Raw genomic sequence first — 17,692 nt, 5'->3', positions numbered from 1 at the left:
GCACCCATTTTAGGTAAAAAATTTGGGGGGCTTTTACAAATATATGTTTATGTAACCAATTAAATTGGTTTTAACTGGTTTTTGGGGGGGCAGGGAATGCTAGTTTTGAAGTTCTCTCTAACCCTAGATTTTTAGAAAGCAGTAATACTTTATTAGAATTTCTGTCATATGGAATAAATCTAAAAGGAAAATAACACCGTTGACATTTCAGGGAGCATCCTCATTCAAACACCATTTAAGAGGCATGTTGCTGTTAAACATGGGTGTTAAGTTCTTGGTCCTTTTTCATTCATTCCTTCAGTAGTTATTGTCAGTTGCTTAGCAGACGCTGTGTTGGCACAGGAAAAGCAAAGAAAATTTGATTGATTCTTGCCATTAAAGGAACTCACAGGGAATACAGTGGTATAAGTTAATTAATCACAGTACCATTGTATAACTTATAATGCTGGGGTGGAGGGATGGTCCTGTGAAGAGCCAGATAAAAAGTGTTTTTATGGGCACACTGCCTCTATCAACTATTCAGCTCTGCCTTTGTAATAGAAGAGCAACCGTAGACAGTACTTTAATGAATGAATGTGGCAGTGTTTCAGTAAAATTTATTTCCAAAAATAGGCAGCTGTCAGCAATTGTTCTGTAATTTTCTTACAATATTAGCTTAAGTACAAAATGAAAGAGCATAGAGTAGTAACACTTACAAGGTTTTATATGATTCATTTAAGGTGTTGTCTTTCAGTTCTTTGTGGGGGAAGAGGTAGAAGTCATAAAGGTTTAAATAATGTAAGATTAAAGATAATCTTTGCTTGGGGGGTAAGCTTTATCTGAGCGACTTTATTTGTTCAGGGTTTTTTGGGGGGTTTTTTTGTTTTTTGTTTTTTGTTTTTTAGAACAAATATTAGAGGAAAAAATGCTATACTTGTTTTTAGGGCTTGTGAAAAGAAAGAGAGAAAGGCCAGACAAAAACAGAAAACGGGAAGATTTGTCCCTGATATACGAAAATCATCAAAAAATGATGCGAGAGAAAACCAAACAGATGTCCTCCAAAAAGCCAGCACTACTTATGACATTGATTGTTGTCATTTGGGTATGTTTGCTCTTTTTTTTTATCTACACTGGTTATAGTGTATTTAGTTTTTGACTTGCACTGCCCTAAAATTCTTATTTTTTAATACTTGAAAAACTACAGTGCAGTCTATTCTCTGCTTGCTTCTTTAAATATTATGTTTTAGTTCATCAGAATCAAGAACACTAATAAACATGTCAATGAAAGGTGACTTTCTTTCACTTTCCTAGACTTAAGTATTTAGGTTACCAACCCACATTGGACCTATATTACAGATGCCTATATTTTATATTAAATTGCATTTTTGTTAATAGACAAAACCAGTTTGCTTCCATGGAGGAAATGGCATGTTTTTTTGAGTGACCATTGCTGTAAGGTAGCTGACAGAACTGTTGTGTCACCTCTTTGCCAAAACTGTAATCTGCCTCATATCCCATCCTACCCCCTGCTGGAAAAAATGTATGAACATTAACTTACTACTCTTTCTAGATAACATTTCTTGAAAGAGAATTCTTTAATGTGGAAAGGCAGTTTATCTTCTATTTAATAATTTGTTAATATCTCCATCTTTGTACACATAGAAGTGAAAAATGGTAAGCGCAGTAGGTTGCCAGGAGCCACAGAATTAAACGTGTGCCATGGTAATTGCCAAAATAAACCACCATTAAGGCTCCCAGATGACCAAGTAAATAATACTTTTCAAAATGGAGGAGGAAATGACTTATCTAATAAGGTAAGCTTTTACTGTACACTGTGATATGTAGAGTGGTGGTGTGATGCTACTAAAAATGTTCAGGACCAAATCAGAAATCATGAATTCTGTTAAATATCAGCCTTGACAATGTCTTGATACTTATTTTCTCCATGCCTCATTGGAAAATTGAAGTCAATAAAACAAAGTTTAGCTCTTAGAGTAATGCTTAAATAAAGTGTGTGTGTGTGTGTGTGTGTGTGTGTATATGCACTTGACATATCACAGGTATTAAATCATTATAGGAAATATCTAAGATAGTTGATACCCACATGGTGATTCCAAAACTCAAGCTCTGGCAAATAAGTTTCTGAATGCCTCCATTAATGAAATTTGTATCACTAAAAGTACCTAGATATTTGCATGCTTGATACATACTGTGAAAATACTTGAGGTCCTGTTTATAGGTAGTAGTTGTTAAAATAAAAAGCTATTTTTTTGTTTTGAAGGAATTAAATGGTAAGAAAGAATATGAAAACTTGTCTTCAAAGAAACCTGAAAATTGTGAAAGAACAGATGAAACAATAATTAAAAGTCAGAAGCAAGGTATTATATCTTTATTGATTTTATAATAAGCAGATAACTCTTATTTGAAATGTTTTTAATATAATAATACTATATAATATTATGTTAAATATATAATAAAGTTATATTAAATATATAGTAAAGTGAGCTCAAAATTTCCAAATCTAAAGTGGTAAACGAAGTATTACAATGGTTATAAGTGTCGGGGGTTTTTTGGGTGCTTTTTTAGAACAGCAGTTTTTTCTTTAATTGAACCATAATTAACATACAGTGTTACTAGTTTTAGATGTACAATAGAGTATTGTTTTTCTATGTAACATAATTTGCATAATAAAATAATCTATTACCTTACATGCCATATTTACTTGTAGGTTTCCCTTCCTTAATCTAGATACTAAATAATTTTTATTTGTTTATTTGTTTAACCCCCTTTTTTTTTTTAAAGTAAACTATTCACCCAACATGGGGCTCAAACTGATAACCCTGAGATCACATGCTCTACCAGCTGAGCCAGCCAGGCACCCATAATTTTTTTTTAAATAACAAAGCTATACATTATTTTAAATATGATTTTTGGAATGTTTATGGTGATATAACTTTACTGGGTTTACATTTAAAAGAAATGTTTAAAGACTATGAATCTTTTTATGAAATTAATGCCATCATTTAGCTATGTATAAGTGTCAATTTTCAGTATGATTTCTTTGAAATCCTGCATACCAGAATTTAAAAAGAGTCTTTTCTCTATACATTAGCAAGTTTCAAATTTCATGTTGAGTTAAATCCATCAGCTTAGTAGCATGTTTGTTTTATTTCTTATAAGTGAAAGGAAGTGAAAGTGAAGAACATTTATTAAATGTTTAAAGACTATCAGGATCATGTTACTTAGGTTAAAGTATCCAAAATAGGATGAATCTTTATTCAGATTATTTAATAAAATGAATAAAAATATTCAGAATAAAAGTATTTTATTTAAAATTAGAAAGCTCCAAAATTTCAAATTGCCAGTTGAACATTTGAGTAGGATTTATGTGAGGAATTAAAAGAAAACACTTCCGTCAGGAAGATAGATGATCCATTGAGAAATCTTGTAAAAACTTTCTTGATTACTTTTAATTAGTACCACTTCTCCATGAATTATAATTTAGTGGCTTCTTTTCTCCCCAGCATCCAACATTACTCATCAGTCTTTATTTTATCATTCATCTTGTAAAATGGTACATTATATGTGTAGGTTGTTGCAGTATTTCACTATGATGCTTGGTGTGATGGTTTATGATTTGTACGTATTACTTATAATGGCAATTGGAGAATTTCTCTCATTTTAATTTGCTTTCTTTAAAAGTGACACAGTATAGTAAGGATTCCCAAGTTCTGGTTTGATCGTTATTCCATAATGCTTCATGGAGTTTGGACAACTCAGCAAAACTATGTTTCCATTGCCACCATTAGGGATGATAATGGGGCACAGAGATAGAGTTCCTTGTTCCCCTAACTAGGATAGCTTGCATTTCATGTAAGGAATTATATACCTAGTAAAGTTTTAGCAACGCTAGTGGCTTTCTTATGTCACCTAAATATTTTACTTCTAAAGAGTTGATTTACTATATATTTATCATTTACTGCATATTTGAAAGGCTCTGTACTAACTCCAACAACAACAAAAAAATCTAAAAATGAAGATAAAATTCTTACTATTAAGGATTTTTTTGCAGTCTAGTTCAAAGATAAGACAAGTTTGTATATTTATAATGCAGGGCACATTGTCAAACATATTATTTGAAAGTATTCTGGAAATTTGAAGGAGAACTTCTCATTCAGTTGAGAGAATCAGGACAAAGTTTGTGGATGACGTGTATTAGAGAATGGAATTAAAGCAAGTAGTGATTTGGTTTGTGAGTAAAGAAGACTTTCCAAGTAGAATGATAGTGAAAACTGAAAATCAAGAAAATTGGGAGAAATAGTGGTCCAGTAGACAAAGAATATAGTTCAGATTTAAGTACAGTGAGAGATCAGAACTACATTCAAGGCCAGACAGAGGAGTTTATGTGTACACTAAGTAGACTGTAGGAAGTCACAAACTGGTTGGTATAAAAAATATGTTTACAATTGAGGGGCAATAATCTGAACAGACTGGTGCTTCAGGAAGACTAGTAATGACAGTAATGTGTACATTGGAGTTTATGGGAAAAAATGTTTTATTTTAGAAAAAAAATTCTGTGCTTTATTTTGTAGCTAATTTGAGATTTTGATGTTTGGTTTTGTCTTATGAAATTAAAGAGAGAACTGAAGAATCGAATGTATCCATTGACATTCTAACCTCAAGACAACTGTTTTTCTCAGACAAAGAAAGAAAATGTATGGCTCTTAATCAGAAGGAAGCTTATATTTTAGTGACACCACTTAAGTCTAAAAAAGTGATAGAACAAAAATGCATGAAGTATAATCTGTCCTGTGGCACCATTAAAGCAGTAACAGATTTTGCAGTGCCAAATCATCAGAAAGAAAGTAAATCAGACTTAAATGGAACTGCACATTTGATCAGTAAGCCCACAAAGACCTTCAAAAATGCATTTGAGTATAGTGTGGATCAGAAAAATAAAAACAAGGAACATTGCAATGAATGTGATTTGCTCACTGTCAACCAGAAAATCAAAATATCTCATCCTAAAAAGGAAAAGACAGTCACCTCCAATTTTAAGAAAAATACAATGTTGTTACCAAAATTGAAGAAAATCAAAAAGGCATCTGTGTCATTTTATGAGCATCAGTCTTCATCAGATTTGTCTAGTGAAGAGAGCGAAACAGAAAAGCGAATTAGAAAGAAAGCTGAAATTGCTAAGAAAACCAGAGCAAGGAATACCAAAGAAACAGTGGTTCACCTAAGGAAAAGCACAAGAACCACCACAAGGAAAATCCCAGTGATATCTGAATCTGAAACTGAAGAAAGTGAAAGTGAATTTTATATCAAGCAGAAGAAAGCTAGATGTTCTGCTAAAGAAATTCTTCAGAAAGCTGGTATTAGGAATGAGTCTCCAATTACTGAGGCAGTGGGCTCTAATGAGACAAATAGGCATTCCTTTGATTGTTTTCCTGATATAATTCAGGATGAAGAATGGAATGAGAAGGAATTACAGAAACTTCATTGGTAAGTAGTTAGATTTGACTTTAAAATATCTAGCATAGTCACAAAACAGTGGAAGACGTAAAAATTCCAATAAAAAGCTGATGATTAGAGTGACCTCTAATCATTAATATGGAAGATATCCAAAAACACATGGAGAGAAATTTATACAAAGAATGGAGGGAGAATCCAGATAACTTCCAACTATGTGCTTTGTGGCCATCTCTACAGCTTCCATATGAACAAAAAAAAAGGTTAATCTTCCTTTCTTTCCCATTTAATGTTTCAAGACAGCTACCCTCCCCCTCAAGAAAAGAGTAACTATGTGAGGGGGTGGATGTGTAATTTAACTTGATTGTGGTTGTCATTTTACACCGAACATGCATATTAAGTGATCCCCTGTACACTTTATACAATTTTATTAAGGTGGGGAAAATACTTTGACAGAGAAATGCTGCTGTCTTATATCATATTTTAAGAAATATTTTTTAGTTAAATTTATAATTACAAAACTTTAAAGCTGAATTCAGACCTGCAGATTATTTAATATGGTCTTTTCCCCCTGCATTTACAAAGTAGCAGTAGCCTCAGAAATTAGGTGATCCATCCAAGGTTTCATGGTTAGTGCTGCTAATAAACCAAATATGACAAGAATTGGATTTAGCTACATAGACTTGACAAGCAGTTTGAGTAGTGCAATAGCATTGGAAGCTAGAGCAGAGTTGAGCAATGGAGAGTGAAGAGAGAGTAAAGACAACCTAGGTGGATAACACAAGAAATTGGCAGTGTTAGGGAACAAAAAAATAGGTAATAGAAGAGTGTGAATATAAGGGAAGATGTGTTTTTGGTTGCTTATTTGTTTGTAAGAGGACTCAGAGTATGGTGGTGAGCTGATGGGAATGATCTAGTAGAAAGAAAGGAAGATGTGACTGGTAAGAGAGAAAATAGAAACACACCACGATCGGTGATTCATTTGCTTGAGTGCTCCCTAACCTTGTAATATTTGGAATTCATTTTCAGATCTACCTTCTTGAAACACTGTTCTTGAAATCTCTGTGCTACTATGTTCCTTCTCTTTCATTTTCTTAAATGTTCCTTCTCTGTTTTATTTTCAGGCAGAGAATTTTCCTTCTTCTCCAAAGTTCTTTGTTTTGGGTGCTTTCTTGCTATGATAAAGTAGTCTTCAGTGCCCTTTTCCTTCCATAGTTCTAACTTTACTTTTTGAACAGGGATTCCCAAATTTGTATCCCTAGACCTGAATTCTTATATTTTGATTTCTATTTCCCATGGGGCACCTGGTTGGCTCAGTTGGTTACACATCTGCTTTGGGCTCAGTCATGATTCCGGGTCCTGCTTCTCCCTCTCCCTCTGACCCTCCCCCCACTTTTGTTTTCTCTCTCTCTCTCTTATAAATAAATAAAATCTTAAAAAAAAAATTTGTATTTCCCTTTGCCTGTTGGGCATCTCTTCATAAATCTCACAGACAGAGATTCTAACATAATATGTCAAAAACTAAACTTATTTTCTCCTGCCAGTCTACTTGGCCTGACATTCCTGATTCTGAAAATGTAATTCTTTCCATCAACAGTGTTTAAACTTTATCATTATTGATTCTGTTTTTAAATCAGAGGAGTTCTCAAGGAGCTATAGGTTTTTCCACAGGATCATTCCATCTGCACTCTTTCTCTTCACACTACTCTTTTTCAGACTTCTAATGCCTGCCTGAATTATGGAAGTAGCTTTGTATTTTTACTTTGTTGTTTGCATCTGTGTAATCTGTTTTATGTATCTCCAGATTAATTTTAATGTAATGTTGTGCTTCTAACATCAGAAACCTGCCCTGCATTCTTACTAATCTTCAAATTATATAGAGATCCTTCTGTCTTGCAGTGACAGCATATAGTACTTTTACTTTAATTATCCTTTCCAGCTGTATCTCCCATCATGTTGTTACCCTAACAGTTTTCAACCTTTACTCTATATCCATTTCATCTACGATTATTTTAATGCTTGAAATTAAGATTCCAGTTCCCAAAGGAAAGCACATTCTAGTGTTTTTTGTGTGCAACTATGAACAGAATGCACGGAACAGCTTTTTGTTGACTCAAGAAGCTAAATAGTAGCAGGCCGGTTTGGAAAGACTAGAATTTTAAGTACCACTGAAGTGAGGACATAATTCTAGTTTTCCCTCTGGTGTTCCTTAACCTAGATTAAGGCCACTTAAAATGTAGAAGTGGGCACTGAGGCATGACTAAGAGTTCAAAGAAAAGCCCTCCACTTCTGGCTTGGGGAGAAGGAAAAGGGACTACTAGCACTCAGCAACAGTAGAAGTTGTCCCCCAGTTCTCTTTTTCTTTTCTCCTTTCCCTTACATCACAGTCTCCATGTAATCCTGCAAGGGTGAAAATCACAGCAGTATGTGGGGCCCACATGGACCTAAAACTGAAAGTGGGAAACCTTTCTCCAGTTATAGATAGGTCTCAAAAGGGTAAGGCAACTGGGGTTCCTTCGTGTCTCAGTTAAGTGCCTGCCTTTAGCTCAGGTCATGAAAGAAAAGAAAAAGGTAGAGCTACCTGTGTTGGAATTTTTCTCTTTCTGTCCTTTGTGCTTGGCATTGCAGAAGGATAGTTGTATGGAGTGTACTGCAGAGCTGGGTGACTAAAGCCCTAGGTTTCTGCCAGAGAACCAAAAACAGGAACCCTGGGGAACTAAAAATTGCAAAGGTAGGATCTAGGGAAAAAAACCCTATATAAAGTTGTTTATGAACTTTTGGGCTCACCCCTGAGTTGCAAATGTGAGGATGATACTAAACCGCATACCCAAGACTGACAACTGAACTGAGAGGGAGAGTGCCACCCAGTTTCTAAGCCAGCCAGCCACTTGGTATCCCCCACACAGGATATTTTAATAACACTGCAAAGCTTTAAAAATAGAACATACTGAAACTACTACCACAAAAGACTGACTGGAATTTTTAGCTCAGGCTACAACCAGATTGCCTGCTAAAACAAAAACATTAGCATTTTCCATAGATAAACATGACCAAGAGTTTTACAGTATTTCAAAATGCCTAGGAAATAGTCCAGAATTACTCAGTATACAGAGAAACAGGAAAATTTTGATTTATTTAAAAAAAAATGCTAATGCTGAGATGACACAGCAGAATCTGAAAATATTCTGAAGCAGGTGTATTAAAATTGTCCAGGAGCCTTTCCCAAGAGCTGACAAGATGGCGGATGTGGAACAGCAGAAGCGTACCTTCTGCAAGTTCACCTGTGGCATCGCAGACCTTGACCAGCTGCTGTACAGTCCTGGCAGGTTGATGCAGGTGTACGGTGCCCAGCTGCAGCAGAGGCGAAACTGGAGTTTGTGGGGGAAGCCATGCTCACTGCTGGAGCACCTGTGCAAGACCAAGAAGGAATCTCCCCCGCCATGGCATAGTCCCGAGGTGCGCCTGCAGGACATGATCACCATGCCCAAGATGGTGGGCAATGTGGGGGGTGTCTAAAGTGGCAAGACCTTCAACCAAATGGAAATCAAGCAGGAGATGATTGGCCACTACCTGGGCAAGTTCTTCACCACCTACAAGCTTGTGAAGCACTGCAGGCCCGGCATCAGGGCCACCTACTCCTCCTGCTTCATCCCTCTCATGTAGCCTGTTCGGCCAATAAAGGCACAGAATTCTTTAGTCAAAAATTTTTAAAAAGCTCCAGGAACTAAAAGCAAACATTCTTGAAAAGAACAGAAATTCAGAAAACCTCAGACATAGAAGACAAAAAGGCTCAAATGAAAATTTTAGAACTGGGAAATAGAATAATCAAAATAAGAAACTTAGTAGATAGGCTCAAGAACAGAATGGAAATGACGAAGGAGCCAGTCAATATCAGAAATGAAGGAATAACAAGAGAAGTGGTAACTATCTGGGTACATACAACAGACTGTTTTCTTGAATTCTTTAAAATGTTTAATGGTTGATAGCCAATATTACATTGTATGGTGGAGCTTTGAATATATGAAATTTAATACATAAAACAACTATAATATAGAGAAAGAATGAAGAGACTTATGGTAAATTTTCTGTTCTACTGGAAGCAGTAAAATATTGATTCTAAGTAGATGATTATGTTTGTAGTAATCCATAGAGCAACTACTAAGAAACTATAGAGAGGTATTTTCAAATATACATTATAGATAAAATACTAAAAAAAAATTTTAATCCAAAAGAAGACAGAAAAGGAGAAATAGAGAAATAGAAAACAGAACAAAGCAGACAGCTAATAAAATTATTTAAATCCAAACATAATTATGTTAGTGGTCTGAATGTGCCATTTAAGACAGATTATCAGCATGAATTTAAAAACATCCCTGCTATAGTGCCATGTAAGAGAACTTCAAATATGAATAGGTAACTTACAAGTAGAAAGATAGAAAAATACCATGGTAATTCTTAGCTGAAGTGGCTATACTAAAACCTGTCAAAGATTTTAGTGCCAAGAAAATTATCAAGGATAAAGAACATCACAAAATTAGAGAAATGTCAATCACTAGGAAGACAACAATCTTAAATATATATGCATCTAACCAAAAAAACCCTCAAAATACATGAATCAGAATCAGAGAACTAAAAGGAAATGACTGAACTGAAAAGATAGGTAAAACGACATTTACAGTTGGAAACTTCAGTGCTTTTCTGTTGCAATTGATTCACTAGTAGACAAAAAATTAGCAAGGCTACAGAAGAACTGAACAACACCATCAGCTAACTATCTAATCAACGTTTATAGAACAGTCTACCCAAAAACGGGGGAAAAATACATTTTTTTCAAAGGATAGGTGGATCATTCACTAGATTGAACATTGACTAGGTCATAAAAACATCTTAACAAATTTAAAATAACTGAAGTCATGCAAAGGGTGTTTGTTCTTTGACCATAGTTGATTTAAACCACAAGTCAATAAAAGAAGGCTAACAGGAACGTTTCCAAGCAGTTGAAATTTAAATAACACACTTGTGAATAATCCCTGGGTCAAAGAGGAAGAGGTCTGTGGGAGAAAAGATACTGAACTGAACAGAAATGAAAAAATATCAAAATTTGTGGTGTGAGCACAGAAGTTCACAAACAACTTTATGGGGTGGTTTTGTAGAGCTCCTCTCTGTTGATTTCTGTGGAACTTTCCACATAAATGAGTCATGGTACACTCTTAGAATGAATGGACTACTGAGTAATAAAAAGTAAGAACTACTGATAATGTAACAACCTGAATGAATTTCAGAGGCATGCTGAATGGAAAAAAAAAAAAGCAGCCATCTCAGAAGGTTACATCCTGTATAATTCCATTCTGGAAAGACAAAACTAAGAAAACAGATCAATGATTGCCAGTGGTTATAGTGGTGGACACAAAGAGGAAGCACTAGGAATATTTTTCAGCGTAATGAAACTATTATGTATCCTAATTGTGATCATGGTTATATAAGTCTTTATATTCGTTAATATTCATAGAACCATATCCAAAAAGACAATTTTACTATGTTAACTTAGAAAAAAATGTTAAGGTGCCTAGACTGCATACTCTTAAAATATTTAGATATGGCAGGCTTGGGTTTGGGCTCTGCTTTTCTAGGGTTTTTGTTTGTTTGTTTGTTTTTCCCAAAGCTCTAATCCCAGCCATGCCTTTGAAATTTACCATACTACATATATTCTGTTCCCTAACTTTGCGTCCTGTCTCCTCATCTTCATTTCTTTGTCAATACTGTTGTCAATACTGTTGCCATATTTTCACCTGTTATATTTTACCCATCCTTCAGATTTTATCTCACATGTCAGTCACTCCTTCCTGTCACCTTTCTTTGTCATCACTTACTCCTACTACCCCACTTAACTATATATAATGATTCTTTCTTAATTAGGTATAATACTTAATGCTTCTTAGAACATAAAGCAATTCCAATCCTGACTGCATAGCACAACAATCACCTGAGGATCTTTTGAAAAATTCAAAGTGTTGCCACTGTAAACCTACTAAATTGAAATCTTTAGGGGTAGAGTCTGTGAATCTATTTGCTTATTTTAATAACTTAGTTGCCTGCTTGTACATTTGGTGTAACCTCCTCAAGTGATTCTTAGTTGCATCCCATTATTTTGTACTCCTCATCATGCTTATAACCTAGTTAGGAAGTAATTACTCTTAAGAGGTTTATGAAAGTATATCAGGGTAATCTGACTTAGCTTAAGCAGATACTTGAACTAAGATCTGAAAGACAAAAATTATTTGTCAAATTTTCATGATAAGTTCATTTTAAATAAAACAGTAGAATAAAGTGGCAAGGAAGAAAGCATATTTACAAATACTGAAAGAAGGCCAAAATGATCAGAGTACAGAAAATGAGGGCAGAGCAATACAGGATGAGATAAAAGAGACAAGAACAATGTAAAAGTCATAGTAAATACTTCGGTTTTTATGCTAGTGAGTTATAAACACAAGTTATACTTTTCTCCCTCTGTCACCTATAAAAGCAAATTTTAAGTAGGATTGGAGTGACATTATATTTGCTTTTTAACATTATCTGGGATAAAGTAGAGATGTGTTAATTGCAGACTAATTAAATGCACTAAGTATTTTTATTATGAAAAATAGTCCTGGCAGTTCTACACTTGGGAAGCTGGAGCCTCCCAATCCTTTTAGTTCTTCACTTTAGAACACCTGTGGAATGATTAACTGTGCAAAAAGTGGAGCATTCATTAGTGTTTAATGCTTGTAAGTATTTGTCTTCCTTTTATGCATGGAGTGAGTAGTATTCTATAGTCAACTTGTCCTTTCACAAGAGCTGATTCGTGTAGATTTACAATTAGATAAATTTATTAAGTAATACCCTAAACTCATCATTTCCTAATTATTTTACTGCATTTTATTATTACTATCTATGCCTTAAGGTTCTTTACATCAATTATATCTATATGGTGGAAATCCTGTATAATTGTGTCTTATCACACATTTCTTACTCCACATTCAGGGACATTATGTTGGTAGCTTAAAATCAGCCACAATAGAGGTATTTACCATATGGAAATTGGCAAAACCCTACGAATAAGGACTTTTTAACCCCAGAGGGCTGGTTTTTAAAATTTACCAGCATAATGCTGCATAGGTTAATTGATGAGTTAAGTAGATCTTTTCTGGCTGAACTGTCTGCTTAACCACAATATGTAAAATCTGTTTGGGGAGGGAGGAAAGCAGAAATATGTGTACCAGTTTCTAAATATTTATAAATAAAATTTCAGAATATAACTCATTTATTAAATTGGGTGACTACCTTATATTGACAGTTTTTTTTCTCTTTCAATTTTTATTTCCCTCAATTGTATATAAAATATTGTATTCTGTAAATTATGATAGAATGAGAGTAAGAATAACACTTTTTAGTAAGAATTTATAACTTGAGAATATATAGCAACTTAGTGCTCATTTTCCAATATACTTAGCTCCGGTAAGATTAGTCATGCTAGAGTCCCCCAGAAGATCAGATCACCCATAGTTAGACTTAGGAAAAAGATGTTGAGAGAACTGAGATGAATTTCAGGTTTCATAGAATACAACAAAATGGAAGATACCTACCAAATATGTAAAATTATATCATGTTTTAAACACTCAAGTAAGTTACTGAATGGAAGGAATGGTTTCTTCTTCCTAGTTATCTAGAATGGTTTTGGTTAAAATTCCTTTAGCTCAGTAAGTCTCATTGGTTTAGTGGTATCCATTCAGGAAGGTGTTTTTATTAATTTGAATTTCTTGTTCTTTAACTGGTTTTGGTCTTCCGTAGTGCTTTTGCATCTCTGCCAAAGCACAAACCTGGTTTCTGGTCAGATGTAGCTATGGCTGTAGGTTCTCGATCTGCTGAAGAATGCCAGAGGAAATACATGGAAGATCCCAGAGAAAAAGGATCCCAGAAAAATGTCACTAAGAAAAAAACAGTCAGTCCCAAAGGCCAAAATGGTAACCTTTGTAAATTGTTTTTTCCTAGTTCTCAGTACTGATTTCTAATCACTCACTAGATATATTTATCTATGTATTGTTGTCTTACAGGTATTTTCTCCAAATTTTATACTTAGAAAGAATTCTAAAGATCATCTGTTGAATTTTTTTAAGTCTTATGTAGATAGTTAATCCCGTCAATAGTAGCCTTAGCAGCCTTATGCTTTGAATTTATTCTAGGAAATCTCCAGTTAGATCCAGAGATTTCAGTATCTGGATTATTTTTCTAAGAGTCTAATTTGAGTCCACTTGGTTAGGGCCCCCTAGAAATTCATAATAAAATTCAAATTAAATTTATTTTTCATATTCCCCAGGAGTACACATTCCTGCTCAGGGTTTATGACATAGCTTATGCTAAGCTTTGGAAATATTCTTTCCTTGCCCTAACTCAATAAGGTTTATATTTTTTTACAAAATCAATAAATTAGGCATTTAACAAAGGGAATGTAGGAGGTAACCTTTCTTTCCCACTGGGTAAAGACCTTTTCCACCTCACCCTGGCTGATCTTATGTAGTTTCTTCATGAGTATTCTGTGGGCTAATTATATTGCATAGATCCCAGTACAGAAAGAATCTTCTGTTATATAGAAGATGTATTAATAGAGGATGCATTTACTTAATATAAATATATAATTTAGGTTTTACAAAGTCTGTTAACTTTAGAGCAGTTGCTATAAATGACCAAATCCTTATCAAAATGTTTTGCTGACTCCTAAGGCAAGATAGTTGATGCTGATAAGAAGCAAATTATTAAGATAACTGCCAAAGTGGGAACTCTTAAAAGGAAGCAGCAAATGAGGGATTTTCTGGAACAGTTGCCAAAAGATGATCATGATGATTTTTTCAGTACAACACCTTTGCATAATCAAAGAGTACTGGTAAGTGTCTTAAGTGCGTGAAATCGTTTCTTTCTTCATATTGACTTTTTACATCTTTTTTTTAAAGATTTTATTTATTTATTTGACAGACAGAGATCACAGGCAGGCAGAAAGAGAAGAGGAAGCAGGCTCCCTGCCAAGCAGAGTCCGATGCGGGGCTCAGTCCCAGGACTCTGGGATCATGACCTGAGCCAAAGGCAGAGGCTTTAACCCACTGAGCCACCCAGGCGCCCCTGTCTTTCATTTTTGTATATGGTTAGTGTTCATCCCTAATATTTAGGCCAAGGACTGATAGTTCCACAGACATGACTCAAAGTATAGTATAGGAAGCATTCTGCCAGTACAGGCTCTTCTCATCAGGGTCCAGACTCTACATTTCAAAGGTAATGGGTATAGAGCCAAATTGAAAACCCAGAAATGTTAAAATAGGCTAAATGTATATATTTAAAATTTCATATGCAATGAGGCAAACTTACAAAATTATTACATACTGTATAGTAAATACAGTGGAGGGATTTAATGGCACACAAAGTTGACATTTGTATAAATGAATTTTTATAGTATGAAAAATCATAATTAAAAACTTCAGCAGCTGGGGGCACCTGGGTGGCTCAGTCAGTTAAGCCACTGCCTTTGGTTCAGGTCCTGATCCTAGGTCCTGGGATCCAGCCGCATGTCAGGCTCCCTGCTCAGCGGGGAGCCTGCTTTTCCCTCTCCCTCTGCCTGCTGCTCTGCCTACTTGTGCTCTCTCTCTCTCTCTGTCAAATAAATAAATAAAATCTTTAAAAACATCAAAATAAAAAAAATTAAAACTTCAGCAATTGGGAAAAAATATTTACAACACATAATGCCAGTGTTTATAATATAAAGAACTAATTCAGGTGTTACTAAAATTAGTAAAATTTGTCAAGGTGCCTGGGTCACTTAGTCAGTTAAATGTCTGACTTTGGCTCTGGTCATGATCTCAGGTCCTGGGATCCAGCCCTGAGTCAGGCTCCCTGCTCAGTGGGGCATCTGCTTCTCCTTCTCCCTCTGCCCCTCCCCCCACTCATGGTTGCTATCTCTATCAGATAAATAGAATCTTAAAAAAAAAACCATGTCAGATTGGGGGGGGGGTGGTATGTGCTATGGTGAGTGCTGTGAAGTGTGTAAACCTGATGATTCACAGACCTGTACCCCTGGGGCTGATAATACATTGTATGTTTATAAAAATTTTTTTTTTAAATTATAAAACAAAATGTCAAGATTGCAGGGAAAAAGTGGGCATGAAAAAATTTCAAAAGACTGAATGAATACTTGGGGAGGTGGTTATATTAGCTGACAATCAAAAGAAAACTAAGTATATGTATATATTTTAAGTTACAGAATCTTTTGTAAAAATTAGTTAAAATACCCACTAACAAAAGCAGTGGAGACAATGATGTAGCCATACATCAGTGGATGTAAAATGAATCATACCTTTTGGAAAGCATCATGGTCTTGTTAAAGAACCATTAGATTAATTGTATTCATTGGAATTTATCCTAAGAAATTCAAAAGAAGCCAAAATTCTGTTTTTTTAAGATTTTATTTATTTGAGAGAGGGAGAGTGAGAGGGAGAGCCAGCCTCCCCACTGAGCAGAGAGTCCAACGTGGGGCTCAATCCCAGGACCTTGAGATCATGACCCAAGCTAAAGGCAGATGCTCAACCAACTGAGCCACCCAGGCACCCCGAAGTCAAAAATCTGGACAAAGATATTCATTGCAGGTTTATATTAACAGTAGCAAACTGGAAGCAACATATATATATCTAGTAAGGATGCTGCTCATAAACAAATACAATATAAATATTAATTGCAAATTTGAGACTATATCTTGAATATAAACGTAAATGTTAAAGAGTATTAAGATTAATGCAAAAACGGATAGATATAGACAACTGATTGAAGTGTAAAAATTCAGAGAGTTGTTTTGTTTTAGTGAGCTAAACTTCAAGGGTAATTTTTAAATTACTCATTTTTTTAAAAATTTACTCATTTCTTAATATTGTTACATCATTTCCAATACTAAAAAGCTACACAGTGCTTTAAGAATTTAGTAACATCATTTTCTGGGGTCTTTTAGCCTACACAAATAAAGGGAGGTATTTTAAGGGAGCCATCTGAGGCTCTTACTGTGTTTCCTACATAACAGCCATGGTCCTTTAGGGGTTATATCCTTAATATAATTCTACCATCATTTCAGGTTTCTGTAAGGTTTTAATGTAACGGAAGGTAAAATCTTAATGAAGGATTGTTTATTGTAAATATATATACATAAAAGTTTAATATTGCTTGAATTCCTATTAAGTGCCAAGCATAATAATCAATGAATTAGTTCTATTTTGTTCTGTTTACACAGAGGTAAGCAAACCATGACCCATGGGTCAAATCTGGCATGCCACATTTTTTAGAAACAAAATTTTATTAGAACACAGACATGTTCATTGTTTACTCAGCTATGTCCCCTTTCATGCTACAACAGCAGAGTTGAGTATTTGGAACAGAGACTGTGAGGTCCACAAAGCCTAAAATATGTACTGTCTGATCCTTTACAGGAAATGTTCGCTGACTCCTGGTCTTTTCACAACCTTTAGAAATAGATGTCATTGTCTCTGTTGAACACAATAGAACCAAAATTTTTTTAAAGGCCAAGGCTCTGTTCTGTAACCACTAATATGTTGTCTCAGCTGGAAAATTATAAGGAGGAAAACAGCTTATTAGCCCACCCAAAAACATTTAGTAGTAATGAGAAATGCCATTTTTAGGGTTGTCTGCTGGCTGGTAATAAATATTTGTTTTCTAGTTGCCAAGTCTCCAGGACAGTGCAGAAGAGGATGATATTCTGCCAAGTATGGACAAAAATCCAACAACTCCATCATCAGTTGTCTTTCCATTGGCAAAAACTCCTCAGTGTCAACATGTCAGTCCTGGCATGCTAGCCTCTATAAATAGGTAAATAGGCATATGATACTGTAATTCTCTGCATCAGCATTTAACATTTCATGAGTTGGATAGTAGATGTCAGTAATAAGAAGAGTTATCATTGAAAAAAATCAAGAAAGAATAGTTCTTAAAAGTCAAGGATGAACAAGTAGGGACAGTATAGGGACACCGCTCACACTTTACATCAGGAAAATTCCAAATGGATCAAAGTTCTGCATAACAAATTATACTATAAAATATACCTTAAGAAACCTTGCAGGATTATTTGATAATCATTGATTAGTAAAAGTCTTTTCAAACTATGATGCAAGACTCAGAAGACACTAACAAAAAGAATCATAAAGTCAACCAGGTAAACAGT

At 34.8% G+C, this 17,692-nt stretch overlaps 1 protein-coding gene across 1 annotated transcript in view; it reads left to right on the top strand.

Annotated features, from left to right (window-relative positions):
- The window catches only part of MIS18BP1 (MIS18 binding protein 1), a 45,788-nt gene that overhangs the window by 21,102 nt on the left and 6,994 nt on the right, over nucleotides 1–17,692 (top strand). The window contains exons 8-14 of the mRNA XM_080808561.1: nucleotides 924–1,081; nucleotides 1,642–1,793; nucleotides 2,261–2,357; nucleotides 4,617–5,484; nucleotides 13,279–13,451; nucleotides 14,208–14,368; nucleotides 17,192–17,340. Of these exons, the coding sequence (XP_080664687.1) occupies nucleotides 924–1,081; nucleotides 1,642–1,793; nucleotides 2,261–2,357; nucleotides 4,617–5,484; nucleotides 13,279–13,451; nucleotides 14,208–14,368; nucleotides 17,192–17,340 (1,758 nt within the window). The remainder of the gene's footprint in view (nucleotides 1–923; nucleotides 1,082–1,641; nucleotides 1,794–2,260; nucleotides 2,358–4,616; nucleotides 5,485–13,278; nucleotides 13,452–14,207; nucleotides 14,369–17,191; nucleotides 17,341–17,692) is intronic.

Source organism: Martes martes, assembly GCF_963455335.1.
Source record: "Martes martes genome assembly, chromosome: 7".
In the NCBI taxonomy this organism is placed as follows: Eukaryota; Metazoa; Chordata; class Mammalia; order Carnivora; family Mustelidae; genus Martes; species Martes martes.
This window is presented reverse-complemented; position numbering and strand designations above follow the sequence as displayed.